Source organism: Nomascus leucogenys, chromosome 1a (assembly GCF_006542625.1).
Source record: "Nomascus leucogenys isolate Asia chromosome 1a, Asia_NLE_v1, whole genome shotgun sequence".
Lineage (NCBI taxonomy): Eukaryota > Metazoa > Chordata > Mammalia > Primates > Hylobatidae > Nomascus > Nomascus leucogenys.
In genome coordinates this window covers 71,849,063-71,866,535 of record NC_044381.1, presented here as the reverse complement: position 1 = coordinate 71,866,535, position 17,473 = coordinate 71,849,063, and the positions used below count along the sequence as shown (strand labels likewise).

The 17,473-nt window shown below is 40.5% G+C and overlaps 1 protein-coding gene across 2 annotated transcripts in view; it reads left to right on the top strand.

Moving 5' to 3' along the window:
* Positions 1–619: 619 nt before the first annotated feature.
* WDHD1 (WD repeat and HMG-box DNA binding protein 1) overlaps positions 620–17,473 on the top strand; it is an 88,331-nt gene continuing 71,477 nt past the window's right edge. Inside the window, exons 1-3 of one of the 2 annotated variants that reach the window (XM_030810852.1) lie at positions 620–691; positions 918–1,010; positions 13,398–13,509. In XM_030810852.1, coding sequence (XP_030666712.1) covers positions 934–1,010; positions 13,398–13,509 — 189 coding nt within the window. In that variant the 5' untranslated portion in view covers positions 620–691; positions 918–933. The remainder of the gene's footprint in view (positions 692–917; positions 1,011–13,397; positions 13,510–17,473) is intronic. The other variant, XM_030810856.1, reaches the window with a different exon arrangement.

Below are 17,473 nucleotides of genomic sequence, written 5' to 3'. Positions count from 1 at the left end.
GTCATTCCTCCTTTATCTCTACAGAAGCGACAAGGTGAGGGCACGAAGGATGCCAAGATTAGAGGCTCTAAAAGATCTCGCCTTCTTTTCTGGAGAAGATGCTCAAAGATCTGTCTGCTAACTGGGCCCCAAGAAGAGACCGGATCCTTTTAGGGATCCGGATATTGTTTCATGGGAGGAGAGCCTGGACGGCAGGAACGAGACCCCGGCCTGCGAGGCCAGGCAGCGGCCACCCTTCCCCCACTCACCTCCCAGAGCGCAGCTTAACTGGGGTTGTCCGAGTAACTGCTGCCATCACCATCGCCATCAGTCTGGGCGCTTGCTTAAGTGGAGAGGGGAGGCCCAACCACTCCTGCACCTCGTGTAGGTCTTACAAAGCAGATGCTTTTCTGCCACCCCCAATCCCGCTTCGGCGTTCCGGTCCCATCCCAGCCGTCACGGTCATCGCCTCCGCCGTTCCCTGGGCGCCGCCACCACTTCCGTGTGCAGCTCCCTCCCTTCCTCCCTCACTTGCCCGGGCAACCGGCTAATTTCCACGCGGAGGGCGCCGCCGCTGACGCCACCACCCGGCGACCTCTGTCGGGACCTGCACTGGGCGTGGGCGGGTCGGCGCAGGCGCAGTGTGGTGAGCGAGCCGAAGCGCGGGAAGCTGCTGTTGTGGAGCCTCAGTCGCGGAGGCTCGGTCACTCGGGTGAGTCCCCACTCTGGCTGCCTGCGCCCACCAAGGAGATGCGTGTTCGTCTTCCGGCTTATTGTCTGACAGACCCTCTGCCTTATCCCGCTGGTGTCACTCGGGTGGGGGAAACCGGGCTGCGGAGAACGGGCCCTAGAGGAGACTAAGCTCTCTTCCTATCCCTAGCCTCGCTGCTTTTCTGTCTTTTGAAATAATAAGACTGGCTTTTATAAAACATTTTCAGGTAGGTAAAGGAAAAGATGCCTGCCACACGGAAGCCAATGAGATATGGGCATACAGAGGGACACACGGAGGTCTGTTTTGATGATTCTGGGAGGTAAGGTTCTTTGAGAAACAGAACGTTTCAGGTGCAAATGTTTAAACATTTATCCTTAAACATTATATATGCAGTCAGCTGAAAATGACTCATGCGGATAGAGAGGAATAATGTTGAAATCTAAAATGGCACACATATTTCTTTAGATTTATTGTTTGATTCGGGCTGTCATGGTAGTCTTAGTATATCGACAAAGTTATAATCGTACTTCCAGAGAAGTTGGAAAGATGCGAGCTTCTCCCCATGTATTTTCCCCTTCCCTGCGTCTTACATTATTAATTTTGTCAGATCACTAGATACTGCCTACTTGTCAAATTCGGTGGTCCGTTCTGTTTGGAATGGTATCCTTCCATGGCTTTAGTGATGCTATTTCCTTTTTTGCTTATTTTTTTTTAACTTTTTGGCGGCTTAAAAAATTTTTTTCCTCTGTTTGATTCCTAAACTATAATATTTTCCTAGGGTTATTCTGGTCCCTTTTATCTTTCCAAGTCCCATTCTTATGCACTACTTCTTGATTGCACGGCTCCCCTGTCGCTCCTATGTTGATTGATTCATTGAAAAAATATCTGTGTGTCTCTTTTGCTGGAGACTAGAGATAGAATAGAGTGAACCAGACACAGTCTTTTCCTCCGTTGAGCTTAAGGTCTTTTTTGGATTGAGAGGCATTGAACACAAATTAATCACAAAAATAAATGTGTATTTAGAAATAGTAATATGTGCAGTCATAAACATGTATGAGGAGAAGCTCATCTAGTTAAAGGAGTCAGGGAAGGCTTCTTTGAAGAAGTGTTTCTTGAGACGCCATCTGAAGACGGAGCAGGCATTAGGCAGTATAAAGAGATGAGTAGTGGTGGCGGTGGGGTGGTGATGTTGGCATAGTAAGCAGAGGCAATACTGTGTATAAAGGCCCAAGGGGCCAGCGATCATGGTATGCTCAAAGAACTGAAAGAAAACTAGCCTTGCTAAAATGTGGAGAGTGATGCAGAGTTTAGTGAGAGATGAATCTGTGAAGTTAGGCAATGGATGTCTATCCAAGACCTTCTGGACTTTATTAAGGAATCTCGTTTTATCCTAAAAGCACTGAGAAGGTATTAAAGGCTTGAAGCAGAGAGATGTGATCAGATTTGTTTTTGAGAAAATGCATGGAGGATGAATTGGAAAAGGAGCACTCATGGATGCAGAAAGACTGTTAGAAGATACCTGTATTAGTTTGGGTAAGTGTGATAGAAGCTTGGACTAAAGTAAACATGGGTGTGTAGAAAAGAGGATGCATTCAGGAAATATTTAAAAAGATAAAGTCAACAGGATGCATCAGATATTAAGGATGGAGAAAGAGACGACAGGGATAACGTCTACATTTCTGGATGTTACAGTTGAGAAAGTGATGCTTCCACTTGTAAATAACAGGAACACTTGAAGAAGGGCGTATTTCGGAGGTAAAGCTGTGGGTAGAGATTGAGTTTGCGCTTGGATGTGATTATTGTAGGATTTCTTTGAGATATTCAACTAGAAGGATAAAGTAGACAGTTGGATAAATGGGTCTCAAGCTCAGAGAAAAATGTGAGCTAGAGATAGAAATATACAATTGACCCTTGACATGAATTTGAACTGTGTATGTCTACTTATACATGGATTTTTTTCAATACACATATTAGAAAATTTTTGGCAGTTGCTAACAATTTGAAAAAACTAGCAGATGAACCATGTAGCCTAGAAATATGGAAAAATTAAGAAAAAGTATGTCATGAGCGCATAAAATATATGTAGATACTAGTGTATTTTATCATTTACTACCATAAAATATACAGAAATCTATTATAAAAAGTTAAAATGTACAAAAACTTACGCACACAAACATTTCCAGACCATCCGCAGTCAAGAGAAATGTAAACAAACATAAAGATGCAGTGTTAAATCATCACTACATAAAATTAACTGTAGTATATACTGTATTACTGTAATAATTTCATAGCCACCTCCTGTTGCTATTTTGGTAAGCTTAAGTGTTGTATCTGCTTAAAACACTGTATGAGGTTGTATCTGCTTAAAATACTGTATGATGCTCATGAGCAGTTTGTCTCTCCAGTAAATTGCCTATCCCAGTAAAAAGACATCTCTGGTGGTTCTCATATATTTTTCATCATGTTTAGTCCAATACCGTAAACGTTGAATAACACCGTGGGAATCATATGAAGTGCCACTAGTGATGCTGGACATACTCCTAAGAAGCAGACAAAATTCATGACATTAAGAGAGATAGTTGAATTGCCTGATATGTACTGTAGATTGAGGTCTGCAGCTGCGGTTGCTCACTATTTCAAGGTAAATGAATCCAGTGTAAGGACCACTGTGAAAAGGAAATTTGAGACACTGTTACTGCAGCTATGCCAGCAGGCATGAAAACCTTGCACTTTTTGTGAAATAACTTTATCTTGTATTGAAAACGCAGCTTTTATGTGGGTATAGGATTGCAATAGAAAGGCATAGCTATAGACTCTAATGTGGTTCCAGAAAAAGTGAAGTCATTATCTGACAACTCAAAGTGAAAGGAAGGTGAAGGATCTAAAGCTGGAAAGTTTAATACCAGCAGAGGATAGTTTGATAATATCAGAAAGAGATTTGGCTTAGAAAATGTCAAGATGGCCGGGTGTGATGGCTCACGCCTGTAATCCCAGCATTTTGGGAGGCCAAGGTGGGTGGATCACCTGAGGTCAGAGCATGTCCAACATGGTGAAACCCTGTCTTTTTTTTTTTTTTTTTTTTTTGAGACGGAGTCTCGCTCTGTCGCCCAGGCTGGAGTGCAGTGGCGCGATCTCGGCTCACTGCAAGCTCCGCCTCCCAGGTTCACGCCATTCTCCTGCCTCAGCCTCTCCGAGTAGCTGGGACTACAGGCGCCGCCACCACGCCCGGCTAATTTTTTTGTATTTTTAGTAGAGACGGGGTTTCACCGTGGTCTCGATCTCCTGACCTGTGATCCGCCCGTCTCGGCCTCCCAAAGTGCTGGGATTACAAGCGTGAGCCACCACGCCCGGCGTGAAACCCTGTCTCTACTAAAAATGCAAAAAATTAGCCAGGCACAGTGGCAGGCACCTTGTAATCCCAGCTACTCAGGAGGCTGAGGCAGGAGAATCACTTGAACCCGAGAGGTGGAGATTGCAGTGAGCCAAGATTATGCCATTGCACTCCAGCCTGGGGATCAAGAGCTAAACTCTGTCTCCAAAAAAAAAAAACAGAAAAAGAGAAAGAAAAGGTCAAGATGTCAGTAGAATCAGCTTCTGCTGACCAAGAGACAGCAGACAGATTCCCAGACACTATTAAGAAAATCATTGAGGAGAAAGGACATCTGCCTGAACAGGTTTTTTGTTTGTTTGTTTTGTTTTTTTGAGATGGAGTCTGGCTCTGTCTTCCCAGCTGGAGTGCAGTGGCGCCTTCTTGGCTCACTGCAACCTCCGCCTCCTGGGTTCAAGTGATTCTTCTACCTCAGCCTCCTGAGTAGCTGGGATTACAGGCATGCACCACCACACCCAGCTAATTTTTATATTTTAGTAGAGATGGGGTTTTGCCATGTTGCCCAGGCTGGTGAACAGGTCTTTAATGTAGACTAAAGTGCCCTATTCTGTGGGGGGTAAAATGCCACAAAGGACATTTATTAGTAAGGAAGGGAAGTGAGCACCAATATTTAAGGCAGGAAGGCTAATGTTTGGTGCAAATACAATCAGATTTATGATCAGAACTGCTATTATTTATAAAGTTACTAACCCCCAGGCCTTGAAGGGAAAAGATAAACACCAGTCTCTTAGTTGTATAACAAAAAGACCTAGACAATGAGAACCTTTTTTTCTGGATTGGTTTCAGTGATGCTTTGTGCCTGAAGTCAGAAAGTACCTTGCTAGTAAGGGACTGCCTTTAAAATTCTTTTAATGTTGGGCAATGCCCGTGGCCACCCAGAACCCTATAAGTTCAATACTGAACATGTCAAAGTGGTGTACTTGCCCCCAAACACAATGTCTCGAATTCAACCTCTAGATTAGGAGTTCATACAGACCTTTACAGGCTCATTACATAAGCTAATCTATGGAAAGGATTGTCATTGCTATGGAAGAGAACCCCAGTAGAGAGAACATCCTAAAAGTCTGGAAGGATTATACCATTGAAGATGCCATCATTGTTATAGAAAAAGCTCTGAAGGCCATCAAGCCCGAAACAATAAATTCCTGCTGGAGAAAACTGTGTCCAGACTTGTGCATGACTTAAGATTGATAGCAGAGCCAGTCAAGGAAATCATGAAGGAGATTGTGGGTATGGCAAAAAAGATAGGGAGCAAAGTAATTTCAAGATATAGTCTTTGGAGACATTCAGGAGGTAGCAGACATGGCTGGGCGTGGTGGCTCACACCTGTAATCCCAGCACTTTGGGAGGCCCAGGCAGATGGATCACTTGAGGTCGGGAGTTTGAGACCAGCCTGGCCAACATGATGGGACCCCAGTCTCTACCAAAAACATAAAAAATTGGCTGGGTATGGTGGCACACACCTCTAATCCTACACGCCACCTTCTCTCGGGAGGTGGAGGTTGCAGTGAGCCAAGATTGTGCCACTGCACATTCCAGGCTGGCCAATAAAGCAAAACTCTGTCTCCAAAAAAAAAAAAAAAAAAAAGAAAAGCTAATAGACACTAAACCGAAGAGTTAGCAGAAGACAATTTGATAGAAATGAGTGCTTCCAAACTACTGCCAAGTGATAAAGAAGAAGATGTAGAAGAAGCAGTGCCAGAAAACAAATTGACTTTAGGCAATCTGGCAGAAGGGTTCTGATTATTCAAGACTGCTTTTGACTTATTTTACAAAGTAGACCCTTCTGTGTTATGAGCACTGAAACTAAAGGAAATGGTGGAAGAAGGATTGGTACTGTATAGAAACATTTTTAGAGAAATTAAAAAGGAAAAGAGTCAGACGGAAATTATGATGTGTTTTTATAAAATCACACCAAGTATGCCTGCCTCTCCTGCCTCCTCCTCTACTTCCTCCCCCTCTTCCACCTCTGAGACAGTAAGACCAACTCCTCTTCCTGTTCCCCGTCAGACTTCTCAATGTGAAGACGATAAGGATGAAGACCTTTATGATTATCTACTTTCACTTAATGAATAGTAAATATATTTTCTCCTCTTTATGATTTTCCTGATATATTTTTTCTCTATATTACTCTATTGTACAGATACAGTATATAATACATACACAAAATGTGTTAATTGTTTATGTTATCAGTAAGGCTTCTACTCAACAGTAGGCTATTAGTAAAGTTTTAGGATAATCAAAACTTATATGTGGATTTTTGACTGTTTAGGGTTGGAACCCATAACGCCCATGTTGTTCAAGGGTCACCTTTACATCTTTAGCTGATACCTTCCAGAGTTCAGGATTGAGGTTCTGGCTACGAATATAAATGTGAGAATTGTCCTTATAAACATAGTATTTATTACTGTGAACTTGGATGAAGTCACCTAGGGAAGGAGTAAATATAGATAAGAAAAGAGGTTCAAGGGTACTCCAAAATATTTAGAGATGAAGTTAAAGAGGATCCAGCTAAGGAGACTAAGAAAGAGTAGCTGGAAAAGTAGAGAACTGAAAGACAAGAAGGATGTTTAGAAGCCAAATGAAGTGTTTGAGGAACAGGAAATAATAGACTCTGTCAAATGCTCCTGGTGGGTCAGGTTGAAGACTGAGAATTCACCATTAGATTAGCAATGTGGAGGCCATTGGCAAGTTTTATGGAGTGATAAGAAGGAAAACCTTGAAGTGGATTCAAGATAATGGAAGGGGAGGAATTTGAATTAGTGAGGTTGACACTACATGGTTTTGATTTTGTCTCTAGTACCAGAGGGGTATAGAAAGAAATCAGTCACTACTTAAGAGGGCTGAAGAGGAAGCAGTGACCCCAGAAGAATGACCAGAAAGAAAGCTGAGTATATAGAGATTTTGCTGCCTCACCATGAACCTCATGAGACTCAAGAGTCAAGGAGAGGTGGTCAGATTAGGGAAGGAATGTTGCTGTCAGGATAGAGTTGAGGTAGTAAGAAATGCGTTGGTAATCATTGACTCCTTGAGGGTATGTCATAAAGCGGATGAAGTCTTGATATAATTAATCTTCATGCCCAGACAGTGATAGCGGATTTCTTTTTTTTGAGATGGAGTCTAGCTCTGTTGCCCAGGCTGGAGTGCAATGGCATGATCTTGGCTCACTGTAACATCCGCCTCCTGGGTTCAAGCGGTTCTCACTGCTCAGCCTCCCAAGTAGCTGGGATCACAGATGCCCTACATGACAGCTGGCTAATTTTTGTATTTTTAGTAGAGACGGGGTTTCGTCATGTTGGTCAGGCTGGTCTTGAATTCCTGACCTCAATTGATCCACTGGCCTTGGCCTCCCAAAGTGCTGGGTTTACAGGCATGAGCCACCACACCCAGCCTTACTCTTTATTATTTTAAAGTAAATTTCATACATCTTAAAACTAAAATCTGGTTTCTTGGGTGTAGAACCTAGTAGAACAAAGCTTTAGCAAGAGTCGTGAATCAAAAAAGAGAAGGCACAAATAAAATAATATTAGAGATAAAAAAGGTACAATAAAGGCTTCAAAATATGTGAATACATTGACACCCTTATGCCAGTAGTTTTGAAAATTTGAAACAAAGGTATAATTTTCTAGGAATATGTAAATTAACTTACCCAGTTTACCCAAGAAAAAAATAAAAGTATTTATTTACATTGATTATCCAAACATTAAACATATGATCTAAATGTTAACATATGTAGGATGATCATTTCTAGTACGTATTTATGTGCTTTGATCAGTTTCTTAGCCTGTCTGTCCCATGGTATTGGTGATATTTTTCTGAAAAATAAATTTTTAATACGGTGTTATTTTAATTTTTCTCATAAAATTAGCTGTAGCCTTGTTTAGAGTTGCATTTTATGCTGAATAAATTTGAAGTTAGATCTTCAATTCTTTTTTCTTTTTTTTTTTTTTTTTTGTTTTTTTTGAGTCAGAGTTTCACTCTTGTTGCCCAGGCTGGAGTGCAGTGGTACCATCTTGGCCCACTGCAACCTCTGCCTCCCGGGTTCAAGCGATTCTCTTGCCTCAGCCTCCCAAGTAGCTGAGATTACAGGCATGCACTATCATGCCTGGATAATTTAGTATCTTTAGTAGAGATGGGGTTTCTCCGTTGTTGGTCAGGCTGGTCTCGAATTCCGACCTCAGGTAATCCGCCAGTTTCAGCCTCCCAAAGTGCTGGGATTACAGGTGTGAGCCACCATGCCTGGCCTAGACTATAACATTTTTTAATGAGAAAAATATTAGGTTCTAAGGTACTTGGCAGGCTCAGAGCAAATTCTACTACCTGGGAGAGTCATACTTTTTAAGAATTTGTTTTAATTGAAATGGGTAAATACTGCAGCCTCAGTATTTTTATAGGTTCTGTCTTTTTATCTCCTTTCAGGGTGCCCTTCTTCAATAATAGGGTCTTCACTGTTTTTAAGGACAAAATTCATCAAGTTGTCTATGATTCTTTTGGATGTTTCACAGATTTTAAGCCTACTCTTTTATTTCATTCTGGCATAGAACATAAATTTATACAATTTAAAATAGGAGTTCTATCAAAAGATTCTTCTCACAAGTCAAGATATTCCAAAGTACAGTTACAGAATTTTAAAATGAAATCATTCACCATTTCAGCTTTTCATGTACAATTTGTTCAATTCTTAATTGCTTTTGTAGGGATAAATTTCAGTGTCTTCCTGTGCATAAGTTTTGTTTTCATGAATTGCATTTCACTAAAAGCTTCAAAAGCTTAAGTTTAATGCTTTGATTAAAGATGTCTGTTTTCAACTAAATGCAACTAAGATTTAGAGGACTTGTTTCTAATAACAATAATACCATTATTACAGTAGGACACTCAGGTTGTTTTACAGGGTCGCCCTTCAAAGGCTTAAAGATTTTAAAAACCTAATCACTCCAAGCAGAGGGAGAAAGTATGTCCTGCAATGCTAGTATTTTTTGTGTATTTAATTAACATTGGTTTGTGTGCTGCTGAGGTGGGAGGATTGCTTGAGCCCAGGAGGTTAAGGCTGCAGTGAGCCATGGTAGGGCCACTGCACTCCAGCCTGGGCAACAAAAACAGAAACAAAACATGTTTTTTTCAAAAATTCTGTTGTTCAGCAATTCTAGATATAAATAAAATCTGAAAATTTGACGAGTATGGCTTCTTTTTTGTTGGTATGTTATCTTGCAGCTCATTTGGATAGAATCATGAATTGTAATTCCAAATTCAAGTACTTTTGTGTTTCACAGATTTCCTAATATAGTAAGAACATTGATTTTTCTGGCCGGGTGCAGGCTTACGTCTGTAATTCCAGCACTTTGGAAGGCTGAGGTAGGCGTATCACTTGAGGTCAGGAGTTCGAGACCAGCCTGGCCAACATGGTGAAACCCCATCTCTACTGAAAATACAAAATTTAGCCAGGTGTGGGTGGCGTGTGCCTGTAATACTAGCTACTTGGGAGGCTGAGGCAGGAGAATCACTTGAACCTGGAAAGTGGAGGTTGCAGTGACCTGAGATGGTGCCACTGCACTCCAGCCTGGGCAACAGAGCAAGACCCTGTTTCAAAAAGAAAAAAAAATATTGATTTTTCCTACAGCACTGTAGAAAACAAAATTAATATGTAGTTATTTGATTCAATAAAGGATAAAACCATTTAGAAGAATGTTTAGACTACTCTAAAAGCACTTCTTTCACAGGACTGCTTAACTCTATTTCCTGCCAAAATTTGTATTTGTATTACTGTAAAAATTAAGAATTTTATTATTAATGTTAAACTTTTCAAATAAATTTAGGTAGAATCCCCAATGATGTCAGATATTTCACTTTCGGCAGAATGAACTTCCAGAAGATTTACTTTGTTTCCATGAACTGAAGAGTAAACTAAACTATTATTGGAATTAATATGGGTGATTTTCTATTTAAAACTCCTGATGACATTGATATAATACTTTTATCATTTAACTGAAAGTTCTTTTGCTGTCTATGGCCATACCACCCTGAACACACCTGATTTCATCTGAAAGTTCTTTTGATAATAGAGACAACCCATTAACAGTCACTTCACTTTTTATGCTTGCACCAGAAAACTTGGAATGAAAAATGAACAAAATTATTTTAGAACAATTGTCATTTCTTTTAATGCTGCACTGTCCAATACAGTAGCTACTAGCCACATGCAGTTATGTAGATTTAAATCAGTTAAGGTTAACTTCATTAAAAAGTCAGTTCGTCTGTCACATTAGCCACATTTCAATTGCTCAGTACCAGGTATAGACCATTTTCATCATCTCAGAAAGTTGTTTTGGAGAGCACTGAGTTCTTAGGAAGAATCATGCTTCACAAGATATAAACTTACCTTCTGCAGGAGTAGAATCACAGTTTTTAGGCAGCCTTCTCAAGATAACTAACTTGAATAGGTAACTGATGCTTCTTTGGGACTTTTTTCTCTTCTAATTTTCCTGTGGTTGGTGTTATCACTATAGTATCACGATAGCCCTGTGGTAAATGTCAACTAACATTTTATTCAAACTATATTTTCATTATCAACTTTCCTGAGAAGAAGAAATTTAGTATTTAATCTTTTATTAAATATGTACGTGATACACTTTTTTAGCTCATTGCCACTGAAAGGGTTGTATTGGTTTTTATTTTTTTCCCCAAATTTAAAAAGCATAGCAATCAATAAAATTAATATGTAGTTAGTTATTTGATACAATGAAGGACAAAACCATTTAGAAAAACATTCAGACTACTCTAAAAGCTCTTTAGAAGACTGCTTAACTATATTTTCTGCCTTTATTTCTTATTAATTCCACTATAATTTTCCATTGGTCCCACCAACTGGCACCTGTAACTTTGTACATCTCCTCCAGTGCATCTGCTGATACACCAAGAAGCCCATCAGGGCTGGGTGTGGTGGCTCATGCCTATAATGCCAGCACTTTGAGAGGCCGAGGTGGGTGGATCACCTGAGGTCAGGAGTTCGAGACCAGCCTGTCTGACATGGTGAAACCCTGTCTCTACTAAAAACACAAAGATTAGCTGGGTGTGGTGACGCACACCTGCAGTCCCAGCTACTTGGGAGGCTGAGGCAGGAGAATCACTTGAACCCAAGGGGCAGAGGTTGCAGTGAGCTGTGATAGTACCACTGCACTTCAGCCTGGGTGACGGAGTGAGACTGTCTCAAAAAAAAAAAAAAATTTCCATCAGAACAAAAACGTGAAATACTTCTCTCATCACCATTGGGACTGAAAGAAGTAGCTATCCCTAGGGTCTTATGCCTGAATCCATTCAGTTTTTTATTGAATGCCTCACATGTTGTCCCCAAAAGGATTTGTTAGTTACATTGCATCAGGAAAGGGTAGGAAAAGGGGAGATAGCTTATCACTAGTCATTTTACAGATTTAACCATGTGTTATGTGTGTTACATTACTAAATGAGACCATGGCAGAAGCTGGAAGTACAAAGAAGAGGTCTGCCAAACCCACCCTAGCCTTTTTTTTTTTTTTTTGGAGACAGTGTCATGCTCTGTTTCCCAGGCTACAGTAGTGCGGTCTCGGCTCACTGCATCCTCTGCTTCCTGGGTTCAAACGATTCTCATGCCTCAGCCTCTGGAGTAGCTGGGATTACAGGTGTGCACACCACCATGTCTGACTAATGTTTGTATTTTTAGTAGAGTCGGGGTTTTGTCATGTTGGTCAGGCTCCACCCTAGCCAATTTTGATGCAACTAATACTAATATGTTTTAAAGTGAAAATTCCTGGACAAATGCCAGGCCAATTGGACACATAAACCAGGAGTATCCCAGGCAAACTGAGACTTGTGGTCCTCCTATCTACTCCCTGTAGAAGGGAGCCTAACGACCTTACTCTGGCATTAAGTTATTCTAAATAGGTGACCTAGACTTCATTTTCCTTTTCCTTTCCTGGCTTGTCTGCTCCAGGTAAACTCCCCCGTGCTATATTAACTATATCTTGCTTCATGTGGTTTTCTCTGGAACTGCCCTTGTCACCAGTCTTAGCATATCTAGTCCTACTTGTTCTTTGACTTCCCAGTGTAAATACCATCTTTCTTATGAACCTTTTTGATTTTCCCAGGTGAGAATTAATCTTTTCTTTTGAACATCCACAGCTCTTTATATAGATTTTTTTTGCTATTTATTATATGTTATTTTTCTATTTTATTATATACATTATATTTTGTGTTTTTATTTGTTTTTTGTATGTGTGTAGATAGGGCACATACTAAATGAGTAAAAGCGTTTGGAAGATGAGAAGTTTAAAACAAGTTATGATAGATACAGATGGCTATTTGAAACACGTTTGGATAGTTGAGCTCACACATCTATTCATTTATTAATTCAACAAACATTTATTAAGGTTTCTGTCAGAGACTGTTTGGTGCTAGGGATACAATGGTGGGCAAGGAAGATACGGTCCCTATTGTTGCAGATTATATACCCATCTTTCTTACATTCTTACAAATAAATAATTTTATGCTGGCCAAGCATGGTGACTCATGTCTGTAATCCCTTGACTTTGGGAGGCCAAGGCAGGCAGATCCCTTGAGCCCAGGAGCTCAAGACCAGCCTGGGCAATGTAGGGAGACCCTGTCTCTACAAAAAATAAACAAATTAGCCAGGCATGTTGGCATGCGCCTGTAGTCCCAGCTACCTGGGGAGCTGAAGTGGGTTGATCACTTGAGCCAGGGAGGCAGAGGGTGTAGAGAGCTATAATCATGCTACTGCCTAGGCAACAGAATGAGACCCTGCCTCAAAATTTTATAATTTTATGCCAAAGAAGAACTAGAGTATTAAACTCATCTTTTATTTTATAGAAGGAAATTAGCACTTTATTTTTAAGGTTTATGTGTATAAAATGAGAAAAAAATACTGGCTAATGTCTTCATTTTATGAAAAAGTGGTAAATATAGAGGTAGCATTCCACAAAGCTAATGTGTATGAAACTAGGTGACTTTTTTTTTTTCCTTGAGATAGAGTCTTGCTCTGTTGCCCAGGCTGGAGTGTAGTGGTGCCATCATGGTTCACTGCAGCCTTGACCTCCCAGGCTCAAGTGATTTTCCCACTGCAGCCTCCCAAGTAGCTGGTACTACAGGTACACATAACCATGCCTGGCTAATTTTTTAATTTTTTGTAGAGACTAGGTCTCTCTGTATTATCCAGGCTAGTCTTGAACTCCTGGCCTCAAGCAATCCTCCCACCTTGTATTCCCAAAGTGCTAGCATTATAGGTATGAGACACCAGGCCCGATGACTTTAATTTGTGTCTTTTCTTCACAGTTTTATTGTGACTTGTGGAAGTGATGGTGATGTGAGGATTTGGGAAGACTTGGATGATGATGATCCTAAGTTCATTAATGTTGGAGAAAAGGCATATTCGTGTGCTTTGAAGGTAGTAAAAACAGTTACATCAATTGATACGAAATGATACTGGCATGTGATTTTTATGCTTGAGTGAAAAAATATTTTTGCGGGCCAGGTGCAGTGGCTCACGCCTGTAATCCTAGCACTTTGGGAGGCCGAGGCGGGCAGATCACGAGGTCAGGAGATCGAGACCATCCTGGCTAACATGGTGAAACCCCGTCTCTACTGAAAATACAAAAAATTGGCTGGGCATGGTGGTGGGCGCCTGTAGTCCCAGCTACTCGGGAGGCTGAGGCAGGAGAATGGTGTGAACCTGGGAGGCCGAGCTTGCAGCAAGCCGAGATCGCGCCACTGCACTCCAGCCTGGATGTCAGAGCGAGACTCCGTCTCAAAAAATAAAAAAAAGCCGAGCGCGGTGGCTCACGCTTGTAATCCCAGCGCTAAGGGAGGCCGAGGCAGGCAGATCACGAGGTCAGATCGAGACCACTGTGAAACCCCGTCTCTACTAAAAATACAAAAAACTAGCCGGGCGTGGTGGCGGGCGCCTGTAGTCCCAGCTACTCGGAGAGGCTGAGGCAGGAGAATGGCGTGAACCCAGGAGGCGGAGCTAGCAGTGAGCCGAGATCGCGCCACTGCACTCCAGCCTGGGGGACAGAGCGAGACTCCATATAAAAAAAAAAAAAGTATATATATATATGTGTGTGTGTATATGTACACATATGCATATATGTACACGTATGCATATATGTACACATATGCATATATGTACACGTATGCATATATGTACACGTATGCATATATGTACACGTATGTATATATGTACACGTATGTATATGTATATATCCAAAATATGTATATATATACATTTTTTTGAATATAGATATACCTTTGTTTATCTCATGAAATATTTTAAAATGCATGATAATGCCGTAACTTGCCCTAGCAGTTTTTTTTGAGATGGGATGTGAAAAATATTTTTGAATATAGATATACCTTTTTTATCTCATGAAATAATATTTTAAAATGCATGATAATGCCATAACTTGCCCCACCAATTTTTTTTTTTTTTGAAACGGGATCTTGCCATGTTGCTCAGACTGGTCTCAAACTCCTGGGCTCAAGCAGTCCTCCCAGTTCAGCCTCCTGGGCAGCTAGGACTGTAGGTGCATACCACCATACTTGACCACCCCAAAATTTTAAAGGTAAACTGAGTGGTTTATTAAAAGTGATTAATGGACATGAATGGTGAACCAATTAAAATAAATGCAGGAAAATAATACTTCCAAGAAAGGTTTAAATGTTCCCTTTTTTCCTTTAAGGGAAAACTCAGTGGTGTTTTTAGCTCACTACTGTGGTTTCAATGTGTCCCCCTAAAAGCATGTGTTGGAAACTTAATCCCCAATCTAACAGTGGTGGGAGGTGGGGTCTACTGAGAAGTAATGAGACCATGAGGGCTCTGGCCTCATGATTGGATTGATGCCACCATCTCAGGAGTGGGTTCATCATAAAAGGGTGAGTTTGATCCTCTTGCTCTCCCTCTCGCCCTCTCTTTACCCTTCTAAGATGGGATGATGCATAAGAAGACCCTTGCCAGATGCCACCCCCTCAATCTTGTAGTGTCCAACCTTCAGAATCATGAGACAATAAATTTCTGTTCATTATAAATTACCCAGTCTGTGGTATGCTTATAGCAATACAGAACAGACTAAAACACCTACTGATTCAGATAACTTAAGGAATTGTTCTAGAAAAAGGGAATGTTTCATTAACATTCCCAATATATATTCATATATGTTTCTGATGTTTTGTGTAAGGCAAATATGGGAATGAGATGTAGGTTACTTGGAGAAAGAAGACTTATTCAGAAGGACTTTGGAAATTAAGTATCTATAAACCCCTAAGCTTTTTATTTGTGATGACTTTTAACTTGAGTGTATTGTGTTTAGGTAGAAAAATCTTTCCACAGAATTCATATTTTTTCCAAACCCAGGTGCATTTAAGGTAGATAAGATGGTGTTTAGATATTCTTTTTAAAATGATCACATATAATTGGAAAATGCATTCCCAGAAGAAAAAACATAAATGACCAACATACATTAAATATAAGCTAAATCTTACTAGTAAGCAAAGAAGTGCAAATTTTAAAATTGGATTTTTTTCCCCATAAGATTGGCAAGGATGAAAAATATTGCCAATCCCAGTAATAGTGAAGGCTTTGAGAAGTAAGTATTATCATACACAGTGGCTGGATATATAAGTGAGAAACTTTTTTTTTTTAGAGCAAATTGATACTGTGTATTAAAATTAGAATGTACACAGTGATTTCTGGCTATTTTCAAGTTTATGTGGAAAAGGATAGTAAAAGCACAATTCATAACAATAGCAAACGTTAGAAACAATCGAAGAGTCTTTCAATTGAGAAGTTATTTTATAAATTTTGATAGACCCATATAATGGAATACTATACAGCCATTATAAAAGTAGGGTATCTATTTTCATCAGAAAATATATTTATAATAAGTTGAAAATAAGTTTATAATAGTCAAAAAATGAGATTCAGAACAGTTAATATAGTATAGTTTTATGTTTGTTAAAGTAAATAAATACATATATATACACACAAACACACACATGAATATAACAAAATTAAGAAGACAACCCCAAAATGTTAATGGAGATTAATTCATAAAATAAGGAACTCAGCCTCTGCTCAGGATACTTTTTTTTTTTTTTTTGAGACGGAGTTTCACTCTTGTTGCCTAGGCTGGAGTGCAATGGCGTAGTCTCAGCTCATTGTAACCGCTGCCTCCCGGGTTCAAGTGATTCTTCTGCCTCAGCCTCCCAAACAGCTGGCTGCGCACCACCATGCCTGGCTAAATTTTTTGTAATTTTAGTAGAGATGGGATTTCACCATGTTGGCTAGGCTGATCTCGAACTCCTGACCTCACGTGATCCACCCGCCGCAGCCTCCCAAAGTGCTGGGATTACAGGTGTGAACCACCACACCCAGCCCCAATACTTTCATATTGTCATTTTTTCTGTTCAGGGAGCATGTACTGGCTTTGTATATGAAAAAGACTGTAAAGGAGAAAAAAGTAAACATGGTCTTATATTAGTTTACTAAGGCTGCTGTAACAAATTGCCACAAACTTGGTGGCTTAAAACAACAGAAAGTTATCTCACAGTTCAGAAGGCAGGAAGTCTGAAATCAAGGTGTCGTCATGGTTGGCTCTTCCCAAGGCTCTGAGGGAGAATATGTTCCATTCCTATCTTCCGGGTTCTGGTGGTGTGGCAATTCTCAACATTACTTGCCTTGTAGGTATATCACTGCAGTCTCTGGCATGGATTCTGCATTTAGACTTTACTCTAAAAAGACATGTAATGATTTTGTTGTGGAAACATAGGGCAGTGGCCACTGTGGCCATGCCTTCTGATGCCTTCTCCTCATTTTTTTTTTTTTTTTCTTCGAGACAGAGTCTCGCTCTGTCGCCCAGGCTGGAGTGCAGTGGCGCAATCTCGGCTCACTGCAAGCTCCGCCTCCCGGGTTCACGCCATTCTCCGAGTAGCTGGGACTACAGGCGCCCGCCACCACGCCCGGCTAATTTTTTGTATTTTTAGTAGAGACGGGGTTTCACCGTGGTCTCTATCTCCTTACCTCGTGATCCACCCGCCTCGGCCTCCCAAAGTGCTGGGATTACAAGCGTGAGCCACCGCGCCCGGCGCCTTCTCATTTTGAGACTAGCTCTGTTTTTTCTGAAAAGCTCTCTTGAGTCTCCTTCATTTTTATAACACTTAGGATCCATGGAAGTACTATTCAAACATTTTTCTTACCAGAAGTAAAAGAAAAATTAGAGGCTAAAAGGCTGCTGAAGGTAGAATTTTTCTAAAGCTAGCAAATTTTTCTTGGTAATGTACATTCTAGCAAAGTTGTACATTTAGTGATAATTTTTCTCTTGATATGAACTAGATTTTTAAGGTTTTTTGTTTTTTAC